Source organism: Narcine bancroftii, chromosome 4 (assembly GCF_036971445.1).
Source record: "Narcine bancroftii isolate sNarBan1 chromosome 4, sNarBan1.hap1, whole genome shotgun sequence".
Taxonomy (NCBI): Eukaryota; Metazoa; Chordata; class Chondrichthyes; order Torpediniformes; family Narcinidae; genus Narcine; species Narcine bancroftii.
Window position 1 is genome coordinate 234,729,356 of NC_091472.1, and position 17,353 is coordinate 234,746,708.

General features: G+C 43.8%; 2 protein-coding genes across 6 annotated transcripts in view; one reads left to right on the forward strand and one right to left on the reverse strand.

Moving 5' to 3' along the window:
• Positions 1–15,752, reverse strand: part of LOC138761729 (CASP8 and FADD-like apoptosis regulator) — a 29,574-nt gene extending 13,822 nt beyond the window's left edge. The window contains exons 1-5 of one of the 3 annotated variants that reach the window (XM_069934375.1): positions 15,667–15,752; positions 10,961–11,381; positions 5,694–5,799; positions 4,461–4,596; positions 1,305–1,414 (exon numbers count right to left, since the gene is read on the reverse strand). In XM_069934375.1, the coding sequence (XP_069790476.1) occupies positions 1,305–1,414; positions 4,461–4,596; positions 5,694–5,799; positions 10,961–11,262 (654 nt within the window). In that variant the 5' untranslated portion in view covers positions 11,263–11,381; positions 15,667–15,752. Of the gene's footprint in view, positions 1–1,304; positions 1,415–4,460; positions 4,597–5,693; positions 5,800–10,960; positions 11,382–12,758; positions 12,972–15,616 lie in introns of those variants that run through there. The other 2 variants (XM_069934376.1, XM_069934377.1) reach the window with 2 other exon arrangements.
• On the forward strand, positions 81–13,770 carry LOC138761730 (uncharacterized). Of its 3 annotated transcripts, none has more exons than XR_011356461.1 (3): positions 81–259; positions 4,051–4,119; positions 4,491–5,732. XR_011356461.1 is itself a non-coding variant. In XM_069934379.1 (3 exons), exons 1-3 carry the CDS (start codon positions 440–442, stop codon positions 13,248–13,250), a joined length of 684 nt encoding a protein of 227 aa, XP_069790480.1. In that variant the 5' UTR covers positions 81–439; the 3' UTR covers positions 13,251–13,770. The 3 variants fall into 3 exon arrangements, 2 of the variants coding, with proteins under 2 accessions (XP_069790480.1, XP_069790481.1); XM_069934379.1 differs by lacking the exon at positions 4,491–5,732 and adding an exon at positions 12,742–13,770 and having other exon boundaries at positions 81–545; XM_069934380.1 differs by lacking the exons at positions 81–259; positions 4,491–5,732 and adding exons at positions 555–716; positions 12,742–13,254.
• Positions 15,753–17,353: the final 1,601 nt, after the last annotated feature.

Sequence of the window (17,353 nt, forward strand, 5' to 3'; positions counted from 1 at the left end):
TTTTAAGGGCAGAATGAGCTCAGTCACCTCGTGTATTGTGATGTCGTAATCGCTACCCTAGGCACGCACTGGGCAGGAGACTTGAGGCAGGGAGAACACCCTGACAGTGCCATCTTCCCATGGCTGCCCCATCACATGGCATTACACGCAGGGCCGGTTCGCCATGAGAGAGTGCGCCGCCACAGTGTTTTGAAATACAAAGGGAAAAAATATAGGTTTTAGAAAATGGGATAAAAGAGGAAAGAGGAGAAAGGCAGAGGTTTGAGAGTGAATTCTACAGGTTTTGACCCCAACAGTGGAGTGACTACACTTGGGAATGTGCTGAAAGATAGAATGAGAGGAGCTTTCAGATTCTAGAGGATGGTAGGAGATTATAGAGAAGGAAAAAGGCAAGGCTAAAGAGGGATACAACAATAAGGATGCAATGTTTTAAAATGTGATGAGTCTTAGTGATGTGAGTCAGGGAGCCCAGAACCGACAAGTGAATAGGACAGGTCAAGATAGGACATGGGAACCAGTCTTGGGTAACCTCAAGGGTTTGGAAGGTAAGGATTATTCAAATAAACAAATCTAGACATAGAGGAGGCAGGAACACTTTGGATAAAGTCAATGGGAAGGAAACAGACAGAATGAAGGCATAAATTTGTAAAACATAGCACATATCTAGATCAATAGGACACTGCTGTATACCTTGATGAAAGGCTTAAGCCCAAAACGTTGGTTAAGTATCTTTACCTTTGCTATATAAAGTACACTGTTTGACCTCCTGAGTTTCTCCAGCATTGTGTATTTACTTCAGCCAAGGTGTCTGCAAACTTTCGTGTTTTACTTCTCACTACTAAACTGCTGTGGACACTCTGGTTGGTCCAACAGCTATCAGGCTCTTTAACCTCCCTATGCTAACACTCTGGAACCACCAAAAGATCTCTGCACTATTGAACGGCATTTTCTTTTAATCCTGCACTAACTGCAACTGTGAATATTTATCTCTTCTTTGATATTCATTGTTTATTTTTCTGTCTTGGCATATTATGGTAATTTAATTCATACTATTGTTGTCAGTGTGTCTTATGTATCTGTTTGGCTGCAGCAAGCAAGAATTTTTATGCATCTGCACATTGTACTTAGGTACATGACTAAACTCACAAAGTTCAGTTGCCTGAGGGATGAAATCCTCTAACCACACACAGTCACACCATTGCCTTCAGTCAGCTCTAGTCCTGAGATGAATAATTAATAAAGGCCACGCAAAGGTTAAAAAAACAAATTATAAATATTTACAAGTCTTTCCTGAGATTCCTTACCCAACTTCGTTCAACGTGTTCTGGATAAAATCCACACTCCTGTTGTGGAATAGAAAGAGGAATGACATTCTGGTAAGCATCAGATCTTCTGATAGAATGGACACATTCACCTGAGATAGAGGGGGCAGAATTACAATATCGTCAATGCCATTATTTTTCCTCAAATTAACGCAATTCCTGCAATTATCTGTAACTATCCTGAACAAAACACACCCTGCCAGCAGTAAAAGGCTAGTTGAGGCCTGTTCTCTGTAATTTGTTGGCCAGGCAATCTTCTATCTACACCAATATTATTTCCATCAAAAGATAAATTTTGTTGTGGCGCTCAAATATCTTCAGAAAATCTAAGTATAATACATCCACCTTTATCTACAGATTAGACTACATCTTCAAAGAATTCGAAGAAACTGATCAATCATAACTTACCTTTTTCAAAGTCACAATAACTTGATCTGATTATCTCAATATTTTCTAAAGGTTCTGCTAAATATATAATAGTTATGAACATTTCCACAATTCTAACGCTCATAGTTTCTTTCATTCTGTCTCTCTCCCTTTTTGAATAAAGAATGATTGCTATTTTAATTGTCAGGTAATTCAAAGAGTTCTTCTGAATACAGGTAGGTTTCAGGGCTCACATCGAAAGTCGAAACCTGGGTGTCGGGAACTCAGATGTGTGGGCAGACAGGCATCAGGAGCTTGGATGTGCAGGCGGCTGGGGTGTCGGCAGCTCAGATAAACATTATAACTTAAAATTGAAAGTACGGATTCTGACCATTGTAACTTTAAAATATTGTAAGTCAGAACATTGTAAGTCAGGGTCTATCTGTAGAGCTGTTTGATCTTTTATGTCAACACGATCATAATAACGAGTTTATCATGTTGTACAATATGCATGAAAGTTCTTACTTGCTGCAGTCGAACAGATATGAAAAAAACTATAATTGAATTAAAGAGACAATAAATATAATATTCACAGTAATCCGAGTGCAAAAAAGTCATGCAACAGTGCAGACAGTCCTTTTGTGGTGTTGGAGTAGTCCCTGATTAGTGTAACAAGGAGGTTCAAGAGTCTTATAGCTGTTGGAAAGAAACTGTTCTTGAACCTAGAGAAGTTAAGCAGGAAAGTCTGCAGATGCTGTGAGTTTCCACAGCACTTTTGTGTACTTCACTTGATCCTAGAGGTGTTGGCCTTCAGATTTCTGTACCTTCTGCCTGAAGGTCACAGTTTGAAGAAGTTGTGACCAAGGTAATGGGGTTCCTTAATGAAATTGACTGCCTTCTTGAGGCAACGCTTCACATTGATGTCTTTAATGGATGGGAAGTCAGAGCAAGGTGATGGACCTAGCTATGTTAGCTCCTTTCTGTAAAGGACAGGGCAGTACAGCGGAACTCCAAATTAACGCAACCTGATTTAACGCGAATCCAGATATAAGGCGTTGAGCTATCAGACCCTTTTTTTTTTGGTCTTTCCGGATTTGAATTTTTTTTCAAAATGGAACGCTCCGTTATAAAACAAAAATATTTTGCTGTGAAAATTAAGCTTCACTCACTTGATATGATCAAGAATAAAAGTCAAACCCATCTTGCACGAGACCTCGGCATACCTGAATCAATGCTTTGAGGCTGGAAATTTCAGGAAGATAAGTTACATGTATCACTTTGGAAGGTTGAGGAAGAGGCGGGACTAAAGGCCATATGCATGAAGACAGCCAAAGATGTCAGCCTCGATAATTCCTTGTACAGGTGGTTTGTTCAAGCACACTCAGAAGGCCTTCCAATTTCCATGCCTATTCTCAAAGCTCAAGCTGAGAAGTTTGACAAGCTGATCAACGGAGTAACTTCACAGTTCAAAGATAGCAATGGATGGCTAGACCAGATTAAATGCCATCACGGGATTTCTCAAGTGTTAAGTGTCTGGAGAAATTCACTCAGCCGACAGTTCTGCTGCCAGCGAATACCTGGCAGAACTAAAAACTCTCTTAGAAGGTGGCTATGTTGAAGAACAAGTTCACAACTATGACGAAACAGGCCTCTGCTAGAAGATGATCCCAGACCGCATGCTGTCCAGCAAAGATGACGCAGTAATATACTGCGTTCAAGCAACAAACACTCCATTGCTTTTTTAAGAAATAAAATGATTGTAAGAAATAATTAGATGATTGCAAATTTAGCATGACCCCATTTTTTTCGTGATGTGATTTTCTTAGATCCAAACTATCGCATTATTACAGAGTTCCACTGTATTTCATTCCTAGTTATACATTTTTGTGCTCTTTTCTCTGGAATCGGACTTGAACCCTCATCTGTTTGACATGTGGTTGAGACTGCTGTGTCAGTTGATAAACAGTCTCCTCCATCTTAACCTCCAAAGATCTCTATGACTGCCTCAAATATCACAGTGACATATATCACCATTGTAACCTCTAACTTATTCTAACCAATCAAATTATCACCACAAATTACAACTCCCTTTAATTCAACATAACACATTGACTATTGTGTAAACCCCCAAAACAACCAAACCCAACCCCAGGGCTGGGTTTTCCCAAAACTGTTCTGCGGAATCCTGAGTTTCCTTGAAAGCGGCTTTATAGTGAACTGATAAAATCCCAACCCAGCAGGACAAGCAGACTGATAAATATTAACAAAGCATCCAAATTCAGTTACAACCCATGTAATCTGATGAACAGTCAAATCCAGTGAATGAACAGTCTGATCTGATCCACCGGTGTTTGTTTTTCAGATTCTCCATTCCCATTGTTTATTGCGAAGCGCTGGAGGCGAAACCACGGGCACTCAAGAGTTTCTGAAGGTATTCTCTTTTGCTTCTCTTTCATTCTGTAAGGGGCAGTGGAGAACACTAATGGTGACTCTTTGTCTGCCTTATGGCAGGAAGAAGGCCATTCGTGTAATATTGCATGTTATGTACTGTTACATGACATTAAAGGAATTTTCTTACATCTTATTCTCATGCCTGTCCAGTGTTTCATAGTATTTTCTGGTTTGCACAGTATTCCCCAGCATGTTCACTTTCCCCAGTACATACCTTCCTGACACTAAAAATGCTGCCATTCCCCCATTGCGGGTTTACTCTGCATTTACTGTCCTCATATTTATTTGCCGTCCTCATATTTATTTGCCCTATGCACTCACCCATTTGTTTGTATTTTTGTATCTTCTTAGTCAGATCGATTCTCCGAATATTGGTCAGGCAATCTTCCACTACAGCCAAATTATTCTCATCGATTTTACCAGCCTTCTCCAGTTCAACAACTAAATCTAAGAAAGACTGGCGAGGAGAGAGAAAAAAAAAATCTCCATTAGCTCATGGAGCCGTTCTCAACTTTCAACTGGCAGATCTTATGAAAATGTCAAACCTGACCCTAAAGAATTCTAGGCTTAGGACCTTCAGATCCCAACCTTTTCCAGGGCTTAGAATGTTTTGATCCCTGAGTATATGCACTTCAGGGGTGTCTCTTAAGCCTACGAACTGCCCAAATTTAAACCTGATCAAAATCTGTTCTGAATTTAGAAGACTATAATTCTAGCTGGATCGCTGCTTGAGGAAGTTCTGATCCCAGGTTTGAAACAATCTACTGCTGGAGTGTTCCTGCATTTTGAGCACCCTACTCCGAGAGCATTCCTAGTATCAGGAATCCTGTAATATTCTGGGAAAAGAACAGTTTGATCGCAGATCATCAAAGGAGTTGAATATTCTGATACCAGTCCTCCCCAGAGCTTTTGACAATGAATAATCCCATCTTGACTATAATCAATGATGATTGCCTATTTAACACCAAGTTGCTAAACTCTTTAATCCCTAGTCGATCCAGCAAAGCATGATCTGATTCTGCCCCTGCCCCAGACTCAAGAGCATACACCTGGTACAGTGAAGTGAAAGAAGGCAAAGCAAAAGAAATTAAAGGTGAGAATAAGAAAAGATCAGGAACCATCAGGAAGGATATGTTTAAAATGGTTCTGTGGCTCAGAATATTATTAGAAAATCAGTAGGGTCAAGAAGGCAGAGAGAAGGGAGCATTTTTATAAAGATAAACTTTGAAAATGTATTTTCAAAGTGCAAATGGATCGAATAAATATTTTCTATGCTGCAGACCATTTATGTTTATGGTTTTAGTCTTTGTTATCTTGTTGCTCACAAATAATGAATGAATGATAATGACTGGAACTCATCTGGGGTGTGACTAAGGACAGTGATAAAATATTGTCGAGAAACAGATCCCTTTCTATAATGAAAAAAAAAGTTGGGTTAATGAGGCAAAGGCGACTTTTACAGAATAGGATTGCAGATGAATGGCTTTTTTCACTCTATCATCAGTTCCTCACAGCCCACAACCGCGCATACACTGCCCACGAACAAACAATTACCTTCACTGTTTCCAGCCGGCCTTTGGGAATTTGATAACTCAATAAAAATAAGATAGATCTCAAATCTTCTTGTGTGAGATCTTCATTGATGTCCACCAGCAGCTGCCTGTGGTAAGCATTGCAAATCGTCAGTTGGTTTCTCAAAACTGTATGCTCTATTACCCTGGGGCATAAGGAGCCCCTACCTTTCCCAAGTGCACTGGATCACCATTCCTCCAATGTACCATTGGACAGGGCAACCAGAATAACTGTATTAAAGGGGCATTCATTTCAAGACAAATAGAATATAAAAGCAGGAACATGACATTGAGGCTTTATAAGGCACTGGTGAGACTTCATGGAGTATTGAGAGCAGTTTTGGGCTCCTCAATTAAAAAAGGACATGCTGACATTGGAGAGGATTTAGAGGAGGTTCACAGGATGATACCAGGAATGAAAGTGTTATCATATGAGGAACATTTGACAGCTCTTAGTCTGTACCCATTAGAATTGGGGAGGGGGGGGGGGGGAATCTAATTGAACCATTTTGAACATTGAAAGGCACGGTCAGAGTAGATGGAGAAAGGTTGTTTCCCATGTTGGCACAATTTAAGGATTGAAGGCTATCCATTTAGAATAAAGATGCTGAGAAATTTCTTTAGCCAGATGGTGGTGAATCTGTGGAGTTTATTGCCATAGACAGTGTGGAGGCCAAGTCGTTGGGTGTGTTTAAGGCAGAGATTGCTAGGTTTTTGATTAGCCAGGGCATCAAAGGTTACATGGAGAAGGTCAGGGAGTGAGGCTGAGTGGGAGAATGGATCAGCTCATGATTGAATGGTGGCAACTTGATAGGCTGAATAGCCTTTTTCTATTCCTATGTCTTATGGGACAAAAATCAAACATGGATTAATCCCATTATATGACTATACATTGTGTTGGTTGCACTTGAAACACACAGCCTTTGGAACCAGCATGCTCACAAGTCTTGCGGAGCTACAATACAGATTTGCGGGGTACTGGGGCTAAAAGGGTTTAAATAGAACAGGTGGCACAGACCAGGCCTCTAGTCCCTCCAGCTGTTTACAATGATTAAAGGATTATTGAAGTGATGAAGAGAAACAATTTCCTGCAGTGAGTCCAGAATTGGAACAAGGCTATTCAGGAGTGTTGGCCAGAATCCACTTCTTCAGACTCAGGGTTACAAATGTCCTCAGCTCCCAACCCCGAAGAGATGTAAGCTGTTAGTTTTGTGCAAGATGGTGGATTTTCATTAAGAGAAGATCCAAAAAAAAGGGTTTAAATGGGAGGTGATAAGGATTATGTATGATCTAAAAAATAGTTTCAAGGGACTGAATGATCTCTTCTAATTACTAATATAGATTGAGATTCTTATTTTCAGATTGGCCAAATGTCCCATTATTGGTGATCTAATGCAGCAGTTACCAAAAACATAAAGGGTGGGTTGGATGTGAATCGAGCTGAATCGTTCTTAGCTGTAAGAGTCACCTTCGTCCCCCTCTGCCCACGCATGCCATGATGCTGAACTCTTCTTCCGTCGCCTCTGCCTCCAGGCTTACTTCCATGACCGTGATTCTTCCCCACCCACCTAAGACCCCTTCTCCCGCTTCAAGCCTTCTTCCTCCTCCTGGACACCTTGTCTTTGCCAGCTGCCCACTCTGGATCTTTTTATTTCCAAATGCCCCCGAGACATTAACCACCACTCCTCTCTCGTATTCAAATCTTACTTCCTCCGAACGCTCTGCTCTTCACTCTCTCCACATCAGTCCCAACCTTACCATCAAACAAGGTGGTGCTGTTGTGGTCTGGCGTACTGACCTCTACCTTGCTGAGGCCAGGTGACTGCTCTCAGACACCTCCCCCTATCTACCCCTCCCATAGGATCCCACCATGGCATATCAAGCTACTGTCTCCAACAACATCTCCAACATCATCACCTCTGGTCACCTCCCTTCCATGGTCGCCAACCTCATTGTCTCCCATCCCTGGACTGCTCATTTCTACCTTCTACCCAAGATACATCAACCTAACCATCCAGGTAGACCCATTGTTTCTGCTTGCTCTTGTCCCACCAAACTAGTTTCATCTTACCACGACTCTTCACTTCCCTGGTCCAATCCCTCCCCACCTACATCCACCATACCTCATATTCCCTCCATCTCCTCAATGACTTCATATTCTCCGAACTGGACTGCTTTATCTTCATGATGGATGTCCAATCCCTTGATACCTCCATCTCCCATAAAGAAGGACATAAAGCACTTTGCTTCTTTCTGGGCCAGAGACCCGTCCATTCACCCTCCTCCACCTAGCAGAACTTGTCCTCACTTTAAACAACTTCTCCTTTAACTCATTTCACTTCTTCCAAATAAAAGGAGTAGCCATGGGTACCCTCATGGGTCCCAGCTACGCCAGCCTGTTTGTGGGCTTTGTGGAGCAATCCATGCTGCAAACCTACACAGACAAGATCCCTTAACTCTTCCTATGGTAATACAGATGACTACATCGGGACTGACTCATGCACCCATGATGAGCTTGTCAACTTCATCCACTTTACTGACAACTTCCACCCTGATCTCAAACTCACCTGGTCCATCTCTGACAACACTCTCCCCTTCCTGGATCTCACTGTCTCCATCTTAGGAAACAAAGTTTCTACTGATATATATTGCAAGCCCACTAACCCCCAACAACAACCTTGACTACACTTTCTCACACCCTGTCCCCTGCAAGGATTTTATCCCCTTCTCTCAATTTCTCTGACTCAGGCACATCTGTTCCCAAGATGAGGTCTTCCAGTCCAGCTTTTCCGAAATGTCAGCCTTCTTCCACAAACGTGGCTTCCCCTCCACCATTTTCACGTGCATCTCCTCCATTTCAAACTTTATCTGCCCTGACCACCCCCCAACCCACCCCCAGATGCAACAAACATAGAGTCCCCCTTATTCTCACCTACCACCCCACCAGCCTCTGCATTCAACACACTATTCACCAGAATTTCCGACACAACAGGATCCCACTACCAGACACATCTTCCCCTTTTCTCCCCTCTTGGCCTTCCGTAGGACCACTCCCTCATGCACTCATCCCTCCCCACCAATCTCCCTGCCAGCACCTTCCGCTGTGGCCGCAGGAGGTGCAACTCTTGCGCCCACACCTCTCCACTCACCATGGTCACAGGCCCTAAAAAGGCTTTCAAGCGAAGCAACACCTCACTTGTGCATCCGCAGGAGTGATTTACTATATCTGGTGCTCATTTTATGACCTTCTCTATATCGGAGAGATTGAGCACAAATTGGGAGATCACTTCACCAAGCACCTTTGCTCTGTCAGCTACAGTAACAGAGACCTCCCATTTCAGTTCTGTGTCACATTCCCACACTCACATTTGTCCATGGCCTTATGTACTATCCCACCAACACCACCCGCAAATTGGAGGAACAATGATTTTCCATCTGGGCACTCTCCAGCCAGATGACATTGACATCGCCTTTTCCAGTTTCTGTTAACCTGCTCTCCACTTCCCCCTCCCTCCTTCCCTTCCCCTTTCCAGTTTTCCTCCCTCCCCACTTCCTTGACCTAGCCATCACTCCACCCCTTGATTGCTGCTGTCCCCTCCCTCCCTTCTCCATCTACCACTTCCTTTGCGACCACACCTCTCCCCCCCCCCCACTCTTTTGCTTGTTCGCCTGCCGACATTTTTCCATACCTTGATGAAGGGCTCAAGCCTGAAACATCGGTTATGCATTTTTACTTTTGCTAATATAAAGAACGGAATTTCTCCAGCATTGTGTGTTTTTACTTCAACCACAGTGCCTACAAAATTTCCTGTTTTACTCCTTACTACCACAAGATATGTTTTGCTTCCAATGAATACAAAAGTCATCTTATTAAAATGAGAAAAGGGATCTGATAAGATGCACTTGTAATATCATATACAGATCTGGTCAAGAAAGGATATATTGCAATAAAGATAATTAATTTGATTCCTGGGAGTATTGTCCCCTGAAGAGAAATAATGCAGACAGGGCCAATACTCTTGTTTAAGGAGAAACAGAAGTGATCTCTAGAAAACATCTTGAATTCCTTTGGGACATGGCAGGGTGAATGTGAGACAATATTTCTGCAGGTTGGAGTGACAAGAACCAAATTTCAAAGGTTCCTTTTAATGTCAGGTAATTACACATGATACATGCCAACTTTTATCTGCCGTAAAGCAAATGAAAAGATGCCATTATCATTGCCCGGCGCTCGTAACAAGAGAAAGAAGAAAAAGAGAATCCCTTTAGAGGCACTGAGTGTCCATGGATTTGCCTACAAAGCTCCTGCAGCCCTTGCAGCCACACAGACTCCAGTTCAAACCATTAGCAACAGATCCAAACTCCGATACGATTAGGAAGCCTTCAGCGCTCAGCACCCTCTTGAATCCCTGTTCTGATACCTGGTTCCCATAAGACATTCTCCAGCAGCCCACATTCTGTGTGGATCCTTCAACCTCAAATCATTAACTGCACATAGCCAGTATGTGTCCTTCACTCACTGAGTCTCTTGCTGCTCCACTACCATGGTCACCATCTTGTAGGGTTGTCACCTATGCTTCTCAACGAGTAGTGGTCTCCTCATTTCTGGTACCCTACGCCAGCCTGCTGCTCCTCCAGAGTCTGCAACCCCCTTGTGGTACGCTGCCCAGCACAGATGCCGGCTACCATCTTGGACACAGACCCCATTGATGCAAGATTTAAAAAAAACATTGTCTGCTCCTTTAACAGTGTGCTTAAAGCCTGTTAGGAGGTGTTGGCATTAACACCGGGTGGTAGTACCCTGCGGAGGAGTGCTGTTTCTCCGCTCCCCATACTCCAGGGTCATTAACAGCTCCAGCAGTGCAGCTATTTTTTTGGTCCCAATGGGATGGAGGCAAAAAGAAATTTCTTCACACAGAAGGCTGTGAATTCCCAACCCAAGGAAGCTCAGTCACTGAGTACATTCAAGATTGATTTTGATAGATATTGATACAACAGAATAAATGGATTTGGGGTTCATACAGGAAAGTCACACAGAGGTAAAAGATCAGCCATGACCTCACCAAATGGTAGAGAAAACAGGAAGGGCTGTAAAAAGACAATACTGGAGAAACTCAGCAGGTCAAACAATGTCTTTTACATAGCAAAGATAAAAATACATAACTGACATTTCAGGCTTATGCCCTTCATCAAGGTATCATGAGGGGCTGATTGGTCAACTTGTTTTTCTGTGTTGTTTCATAGCTTTACCTGTATGAAGACACGCATCCTTTACCAGCTCTCAAGTTACTCTCCAAATTCATCAGGTCTACTTTAAATTTTTTCAGGATATCAAGTCTCCTGATCCGATACAGCAATTCAGTTAGTAGGTTGAACCTCAGCAGATTCTCTTTGCTTAGAAACTCGAACAGTTCTTTCACTTCCCCAATCAGTGAGTGACTGTTGACAAGATCCATGCACAAAAACACAATGATAGCACTTTCCTCCTCCGATAGTTCAGCAGCTATTTCCATGGCTTGCCTTATGATCTCCTTATCTGGTTGATTAAACATTGCAGAATGTGTTGCAAGTGCTGGCTTTTCAGAAAAAGCTAATGTTCTCTCAAGGGTTACTCTTGCAATGAAGTCTCATTCCTGCTGACGTTACCAGCTTCCCTTATTCAGACAGAGACCTGAAGAAGGAAATGAACGTGTTAATCAACCACGCACCCTTCTTCAAAGTTTTGTACGATTGATTCTGGAAATAATGGAAAAATGTGATTATTTTATTCTAAAGCAGTACTTGATCTACTGATCACAGTCAATACAAAATAAAAGAGTATGAATAAAATATTCAGCCCTCTGCTCATCCATTCATGATGATCATGGCAGATCCTTTATATCAATCTCACTTTCCTAAACTAAGCCCAGATCCCTTTAATTTCCAATAGTTTGCAATCTCTTATAGCCATTTAGCAACTGAGTGCTCATGTGTAAAAAAAATTCCTGAGTTACATTTTCTTCTCATCTCTGCCATGAACAGTTGATCTGCAGTAAAGCTGTGACTCCAGTCTCTTGACACCCTCTTTCTGGTGAAGTGTCAATCTTGCATTTATCATGTGAAGCCCAATAAGAATTCTCATTTCTTTTTCACATAATGTAACTTGTCATAACAATTCCCAACAATGAACAACTCTGGGGACTTTTATTTGTCCAGGGACATAACTGAAATGCCCCAGAGGGGAAAAAAAAAATCATCACCAGAATCCCATCAACTTTTAAATTTCTTAGATTCTTGCTCAAATCTGAAATCTCTAACTTTACAGTCAGCCAATCTGAACCTATCCATCCAGTTTCACCCTCTCCTTTCCCCACTACAATACCATACCAATACCACAAGCTATTTACTATAAAATTCTGATGACCTGCTATCCGATTCTTTGGAAATTTATCCCCCGACTCACCAAGTGTTGTTTCATAAGTTCCTTTTAAACACACTGTTTAAAGCTCCCTTGAAACTCAATAGTGTCTCCTTTTCTGTGCTTCCTTTAACCTCACTGGAAAAACGATTATATTGTGTAAGATCTAAAAATATGCAAATAGTAGCATGCTATTTGCAATGGCGAAAATTAAATCAATAAATTACAGAATCAATAAAATGCAGGGTCTTGAAGTTGGGGGCATGGAACAGTATTTATATTCTGAAGGTTTCATCTTCCCAGATGTGTTGCTAGAGTAGAGCTGTTCAATACCTCAAGTCTATACTAGAATCCAAGAGAGTTTGAAAACAGTGTAAAAGCTGTGGCTGAAGATGCTGGAAATCTGAATCCCCACCTCCTTCCCTCTCCATTCCTAGAGTTATCCCCACTCCCCTTGTTCACTGGTGTGCCCCTCCCCCAGCTCCTTTATCCACCTATTAACTCTTGCCTGTGGAAATTTGTTCATCCCATTATCCCTCCCCTCCCCTCCCCACCATTTTCCCTGATTTTGTCCATACCATGATGAAGGGCTCAAAACTGAAATGTTGATTATGTATCTTTATCTTTGGTATAGTTGCCCACCAGGCTCACCTTACAAAGCCGTCCTGTCCAGAGAAGAAACAAGCCTTCCGTCGCGCATGCAGCCATCTTCAGCGCAAACTCCGGGAGATCCAAAATGAGTGGTGGACTAGCCTCGCCAAACGAACCCAGCTCAGCGCGGACATTGGCGACTTCAGGGGTTTCTACGAGGCTCTAAAGGCTGTGTACGGCCCCTCACCCCAAGTCCAAAGCCCGCTGCGCAGCTCAGACGGAAAAGTCCTCCTCAGCGACAAGATCTCCATCCTCAACCGATGGTCAGAACACTTCCAATCTCTTTTCAGTGCCAACCGCTCAGTCCAAGATTCCGCCCTGCTCCAGCTCCCTCAACAGCCCCTAAGGCTAGAGCTGGATGAGGTTCTCACCCTGGATGAGACATATAAGGCAATCGAACAACTGAAAAGTGGCAAAGCAGCAGATATGGATGGAATCCCCCCCAGAGGTCTGGAAGGCTGGCGGCAAAACTCTGCATGCCAAACTGCATGAGTTTTTCAAGCTTTGTTGGGACCAAGGAAAACTGCCTCAGGATCTTCGTGATGCCACCATCATCACCCTGTACAAAAACAAAGGCGAGAAATCAGACTGCTCAAGCTACAGGGGAATCACGTTGCTCTCCATTGCAGGCAAAATCTTCGCTAGGATTCTACTAAATAGAATAATACCTAGTGTCGCCGAGAATATTCTCCCAGAATCACAGTGTGGCTTTCGCGCAAACAGAGGAACTATTGACATGGTCTTTGCCCTCAGACAGCTCCAAGAAAAGTGCAGAGAACAAAACAAAGGACTCTACATCACCTTTGTTGACCTCACCAAAGCCTTCGACACCGTGAGCAGGAAAGGGCTTTGGCAAATACTAGAGCGCATCGGATATCCCCCAAAGTTCCTCAACATGATTATCCAACTGCACGAAAACCAACAAGGTCGGGTCAGATACAGCAATGAGCTCTCTGAACCCTTCTCCATTAACAATGGCGTGAAGCAAGGCTGTGTTCTCGCACCAACCCTCTTTTCAATCTTCTTCAGCATGATGCTGAACCAAGCCATGAAAGACCCCAACAATGAAGACGCTGTTTACATCCGGTACCGCACGGATGGCAGTCTCTTCAATCTGAGGCGCCTGCAAGTTCACACCAAGACACAAGAGAAACTTGTCCGTGAACTACTCTTTGCAGACGATGCCGCTTTAGTTGCCCATTCAGAGCCAGCTCTTCAGCGCTTGACGTCCTGCTTTGCGGAAACTGCCAAAATGTTTGGCCTGGAAGTCAGCCTGAAGAAAACTGAGGTCCTCCATCAGCCAGCTCCCCACCATGACTACCAGCCCCCCCACATCTCCATCGGGCACACAAAACTCAAAACGGTCAAGCAGTTTACCTATCTCGGCTGCACCATTTCATCGGATGCAAGGATCGACAATGAGATATACAACAGACTCGCCAAGGCAAATAGCGCCTTTGGAAGACTACACAAAAGAGTCTGGAAAAACAACCAACTGAAAAACCTCACAAAGATAAGCGTATACAGAGCCGTTGTCATACCCACACTCCTGTTCGGCTCCGAATCATGGGTCCTCTACCGGCACCACCTACGGCTCCTAGAACGCTTCCACCAGCGTTGTCTCCGCTCCATCCTCAACATCCATTGGAGCGCTTTCATCCCTAACGTCGAAGTACTCGAGATGGCAGAGGTCGACAGCATCGAGTCCACGCTGCTGAAGATCCAGCTGCGCTGGATGGGTCACGTCTCCAGAATGGAGGACCATCGCCTTCCCAAGATCGTGTTATATGGCGAGCTCTCCACTGGCCACCGTGACAGAGGTGCACCAAAGAAAAGGTACAAGGACTGCCTAAAGAAATCTCTTGGTGCCTGCCACATTGACCACCGCCAGTGGGCTGATAACGCCTCAAACCGTGCATCTTGGCGCCTCACAGTTTGGCGGGCAGCAACCTCCTTTGAAGAAGACCGCAGAGCCCACCTCACTGACAAAAGGCAAAGGAGGAAAAACCCAACACCCAACCCCAACCAACCAATTTTCCCCTGCAGCCGCTGCAATCGTGTCTGCCTGTTCCGCATCGGACTTGTCAGCCACAAACGAGCCTGCAGCTGACGTGGACTTTTACCCCCTCCATAAATCTTCGTCTGCGAAGCCAAGCCAAAGAAGAAAAAGTACACTGTTTAACCCATATTCTTCAAATCCAGTGGTTCTCAACCTTTTTCTTTCCACCTGCATACCACTTTAAGTTATCTTTATGCCATCGGTGCTTTGTGATTGGTCAGGGAATGTTGATGGTAGTACATGAGTGGGAAGGGAAAGTTGAGAATCACTGCTCTAAATCTAATACTGAAATATTTCGCTCGAGAAAAGTTGTCAATGGCCCATTTTACATTGAATTAAGAAACCGGGCACATAATGAGCCAGTTGGATATAATTAAAATAGTGGTTTTCAAACTTTTTCTTCTCACCCACATACCACCTTAAGCAATCCCTTACTGATCACAGAGCACCTACATAGGTAAAACTTGAGTGGAAAGAAAAGGTTGAGAACCAGTGCTCTAATCCTTTCCAAACCATGTTATCTGACTCTAACATGTAATTGCCCCTGCTTGGCTACTTCAGTCTTAAATGTTTATCACTATGTGCTCCTCAATTTCCTTTTAAATGATTCCCCTCCTACTCTGAAGCTAATGCCCCCCCGTTTTAGACGCCCTACCCTGGGAAAATATGACCATTCACTTTTTCTGCGTCGCCCTCTGCAAGGCCACCCTTCCTACATTCCAGGGGAAAGTCCCCGCTTATCCTCAACACAATGGAAAGAGTAAGTTCACACGCAGGGAGGGCCCTAGGCCTCACACACCACACTCCTCCAACATCATGGTGCCCTCGGCGAGGAAGCAGCAGCCGTACCAGTGCGGCCCAAAGGGACCCGTCGCTCCCTCGACTGATCGCCTCCCTGCCCTCGACGTCGACAGCCAATCCCCGGGCGGGTCGCGGGCCTGCCCCTCCACGTGACTCGGTCGCTGCCCTTCCTCAGCGGGCAAGCGACCTGCTGGAACCTCCGGGCAGCCCCCAACTCTTCCCTCCAGCGGCCGCAGTGATCAGACGCACCGCCCCCAGCTGCGAGGCAGCGCTTGTTCATTGGCCAACCCGCTTCCTCAAATTAGCGTCATAAAATGCGCTTGAGATGAATTCCAGATTCACAAGCTCCAACCCAGCCTGCTGATGGTTTTGCCCGCCCTGATAAGTGGCGCAGGATCCCGCTCCAAATGTTAAAGCTCATAACTGGAGTTAAACACGAAAATCTGCAGACGCAGTGGTTGCAGTTTACCCAAAAATTTGCTGGAGAAATCTCAGCACGTCACGCAGCGCTCTTCAGGCAGCAAAGATACATAAACAACGTTTCGTGCCTGGACCCTTGTGGTATAAAAAGCAGGCAAGCGCCTGCATGAGATGGTGCTGAGAGTGGCGGGGACACAGGAGAAAAAAAAAGCTGATAAATGAAAAGGAAGGGGATCTATTCCTACCCCCCCCCTTTCAGAAGCCCGTGCTTGGGGACCCACGTGATGCCCCGGTGACGTCGCCACCCCCCCCCCAGGTTCTCACCCAGGTCTGGGCTGGGAGTCTGACACCAGCCAGGCAGCCTGCAATAAATCAGTTTTGGCTCACTGAACTCAACCCTCTGGTTGTGCGATCCTTCAGTTAGCTACACTGCTCCATATGTAATTTTAGACGCAACACTATGATTGACTCTGAAATGTTGGCCTTTCCATCAGATGCAAACAAAAAGATGTTAAAATAGCAAATCCATGGGATTTTGGTGAATTGGGAAAAATGGCTGCAGTGCACCTTAATCATCTTTAGTAAGTTCCTGTTGACTCCAGCCTTTGAATGTCCTATATAAGACAAGTAAGTCTATGACTGCAATTCCCATGCACTTTTCTTTCCTCCATCCAACCATCACCAAATAAAGAACATCTGGGTCTGCAGCTATCTAACCTTTTTGACTGCCAGGTATTCATACCATCCCAGCTCCCTCCTTGGGCCCCCCAACCACACTTTTTGTCATTTAACCAAAAGCTTTTCTCTTCTCTAGGAGGCACAGAGCTCAACTGACTTTATCACCCATAGCAATATAAATAGTAAATCTTGCTCCAAATTTATACAATTAATCATCCATAAATGACTCCCTCAATAATTTCTGAGAAAATATGACATTGCAGCATCTACAGACTTTCCTGTTCAATGCCATTGCATTGAAAAGCATGCAAAGATTTATGAGACTTTTATGACTGCAGAATGACAAAGATTGAGGGGAAATTTATTTGAAATTAGCAAGGTAAACTAGTAATTAAGGGGCAGAGATTCAAATTAGCTGATGAAAGGATTAAAAGTGTTGAGAAACCAAGAGCGGGTTTTAGTAACTCACTTTCTCCTAGAATGATGGAAGCAGAAATCTTGACATTTAACCAACATCTGGATGACCCTGTGAATAATCATAAATAGAACTGGAAAATTCCATTTTTGGACAGAATTAACATCAAGGACTAAATAGTAACATTTTGTTAGCAGAGGCAGATTAACCATTTGGCTGAGT

Bases quoted from the DNA above. Each gene is read 5' to 3' on its own strand.
- LOC138761730 (XM_069934379.1), top strand. From the start codon at position 440: ATGAGTCTTAGTGATGTGAGTCAGGGAGCCCAGAACCGACAAGTGAAT. The intron at 546-4,050 runs GTAAGGATTATT...TTTGTTTTTCAG, and splicing joins TAACCTCAAGGGTTTGGAAG to ATTCTCCATTCCCATTGTTT. The intron at 4,120-12,741 runs GTATTCTCTTTT...TCTTTGGTATAG, and splicing joins GCACTCAAGAGTTTCTGAAG to TTGCCCACCAGGCTCACCTT.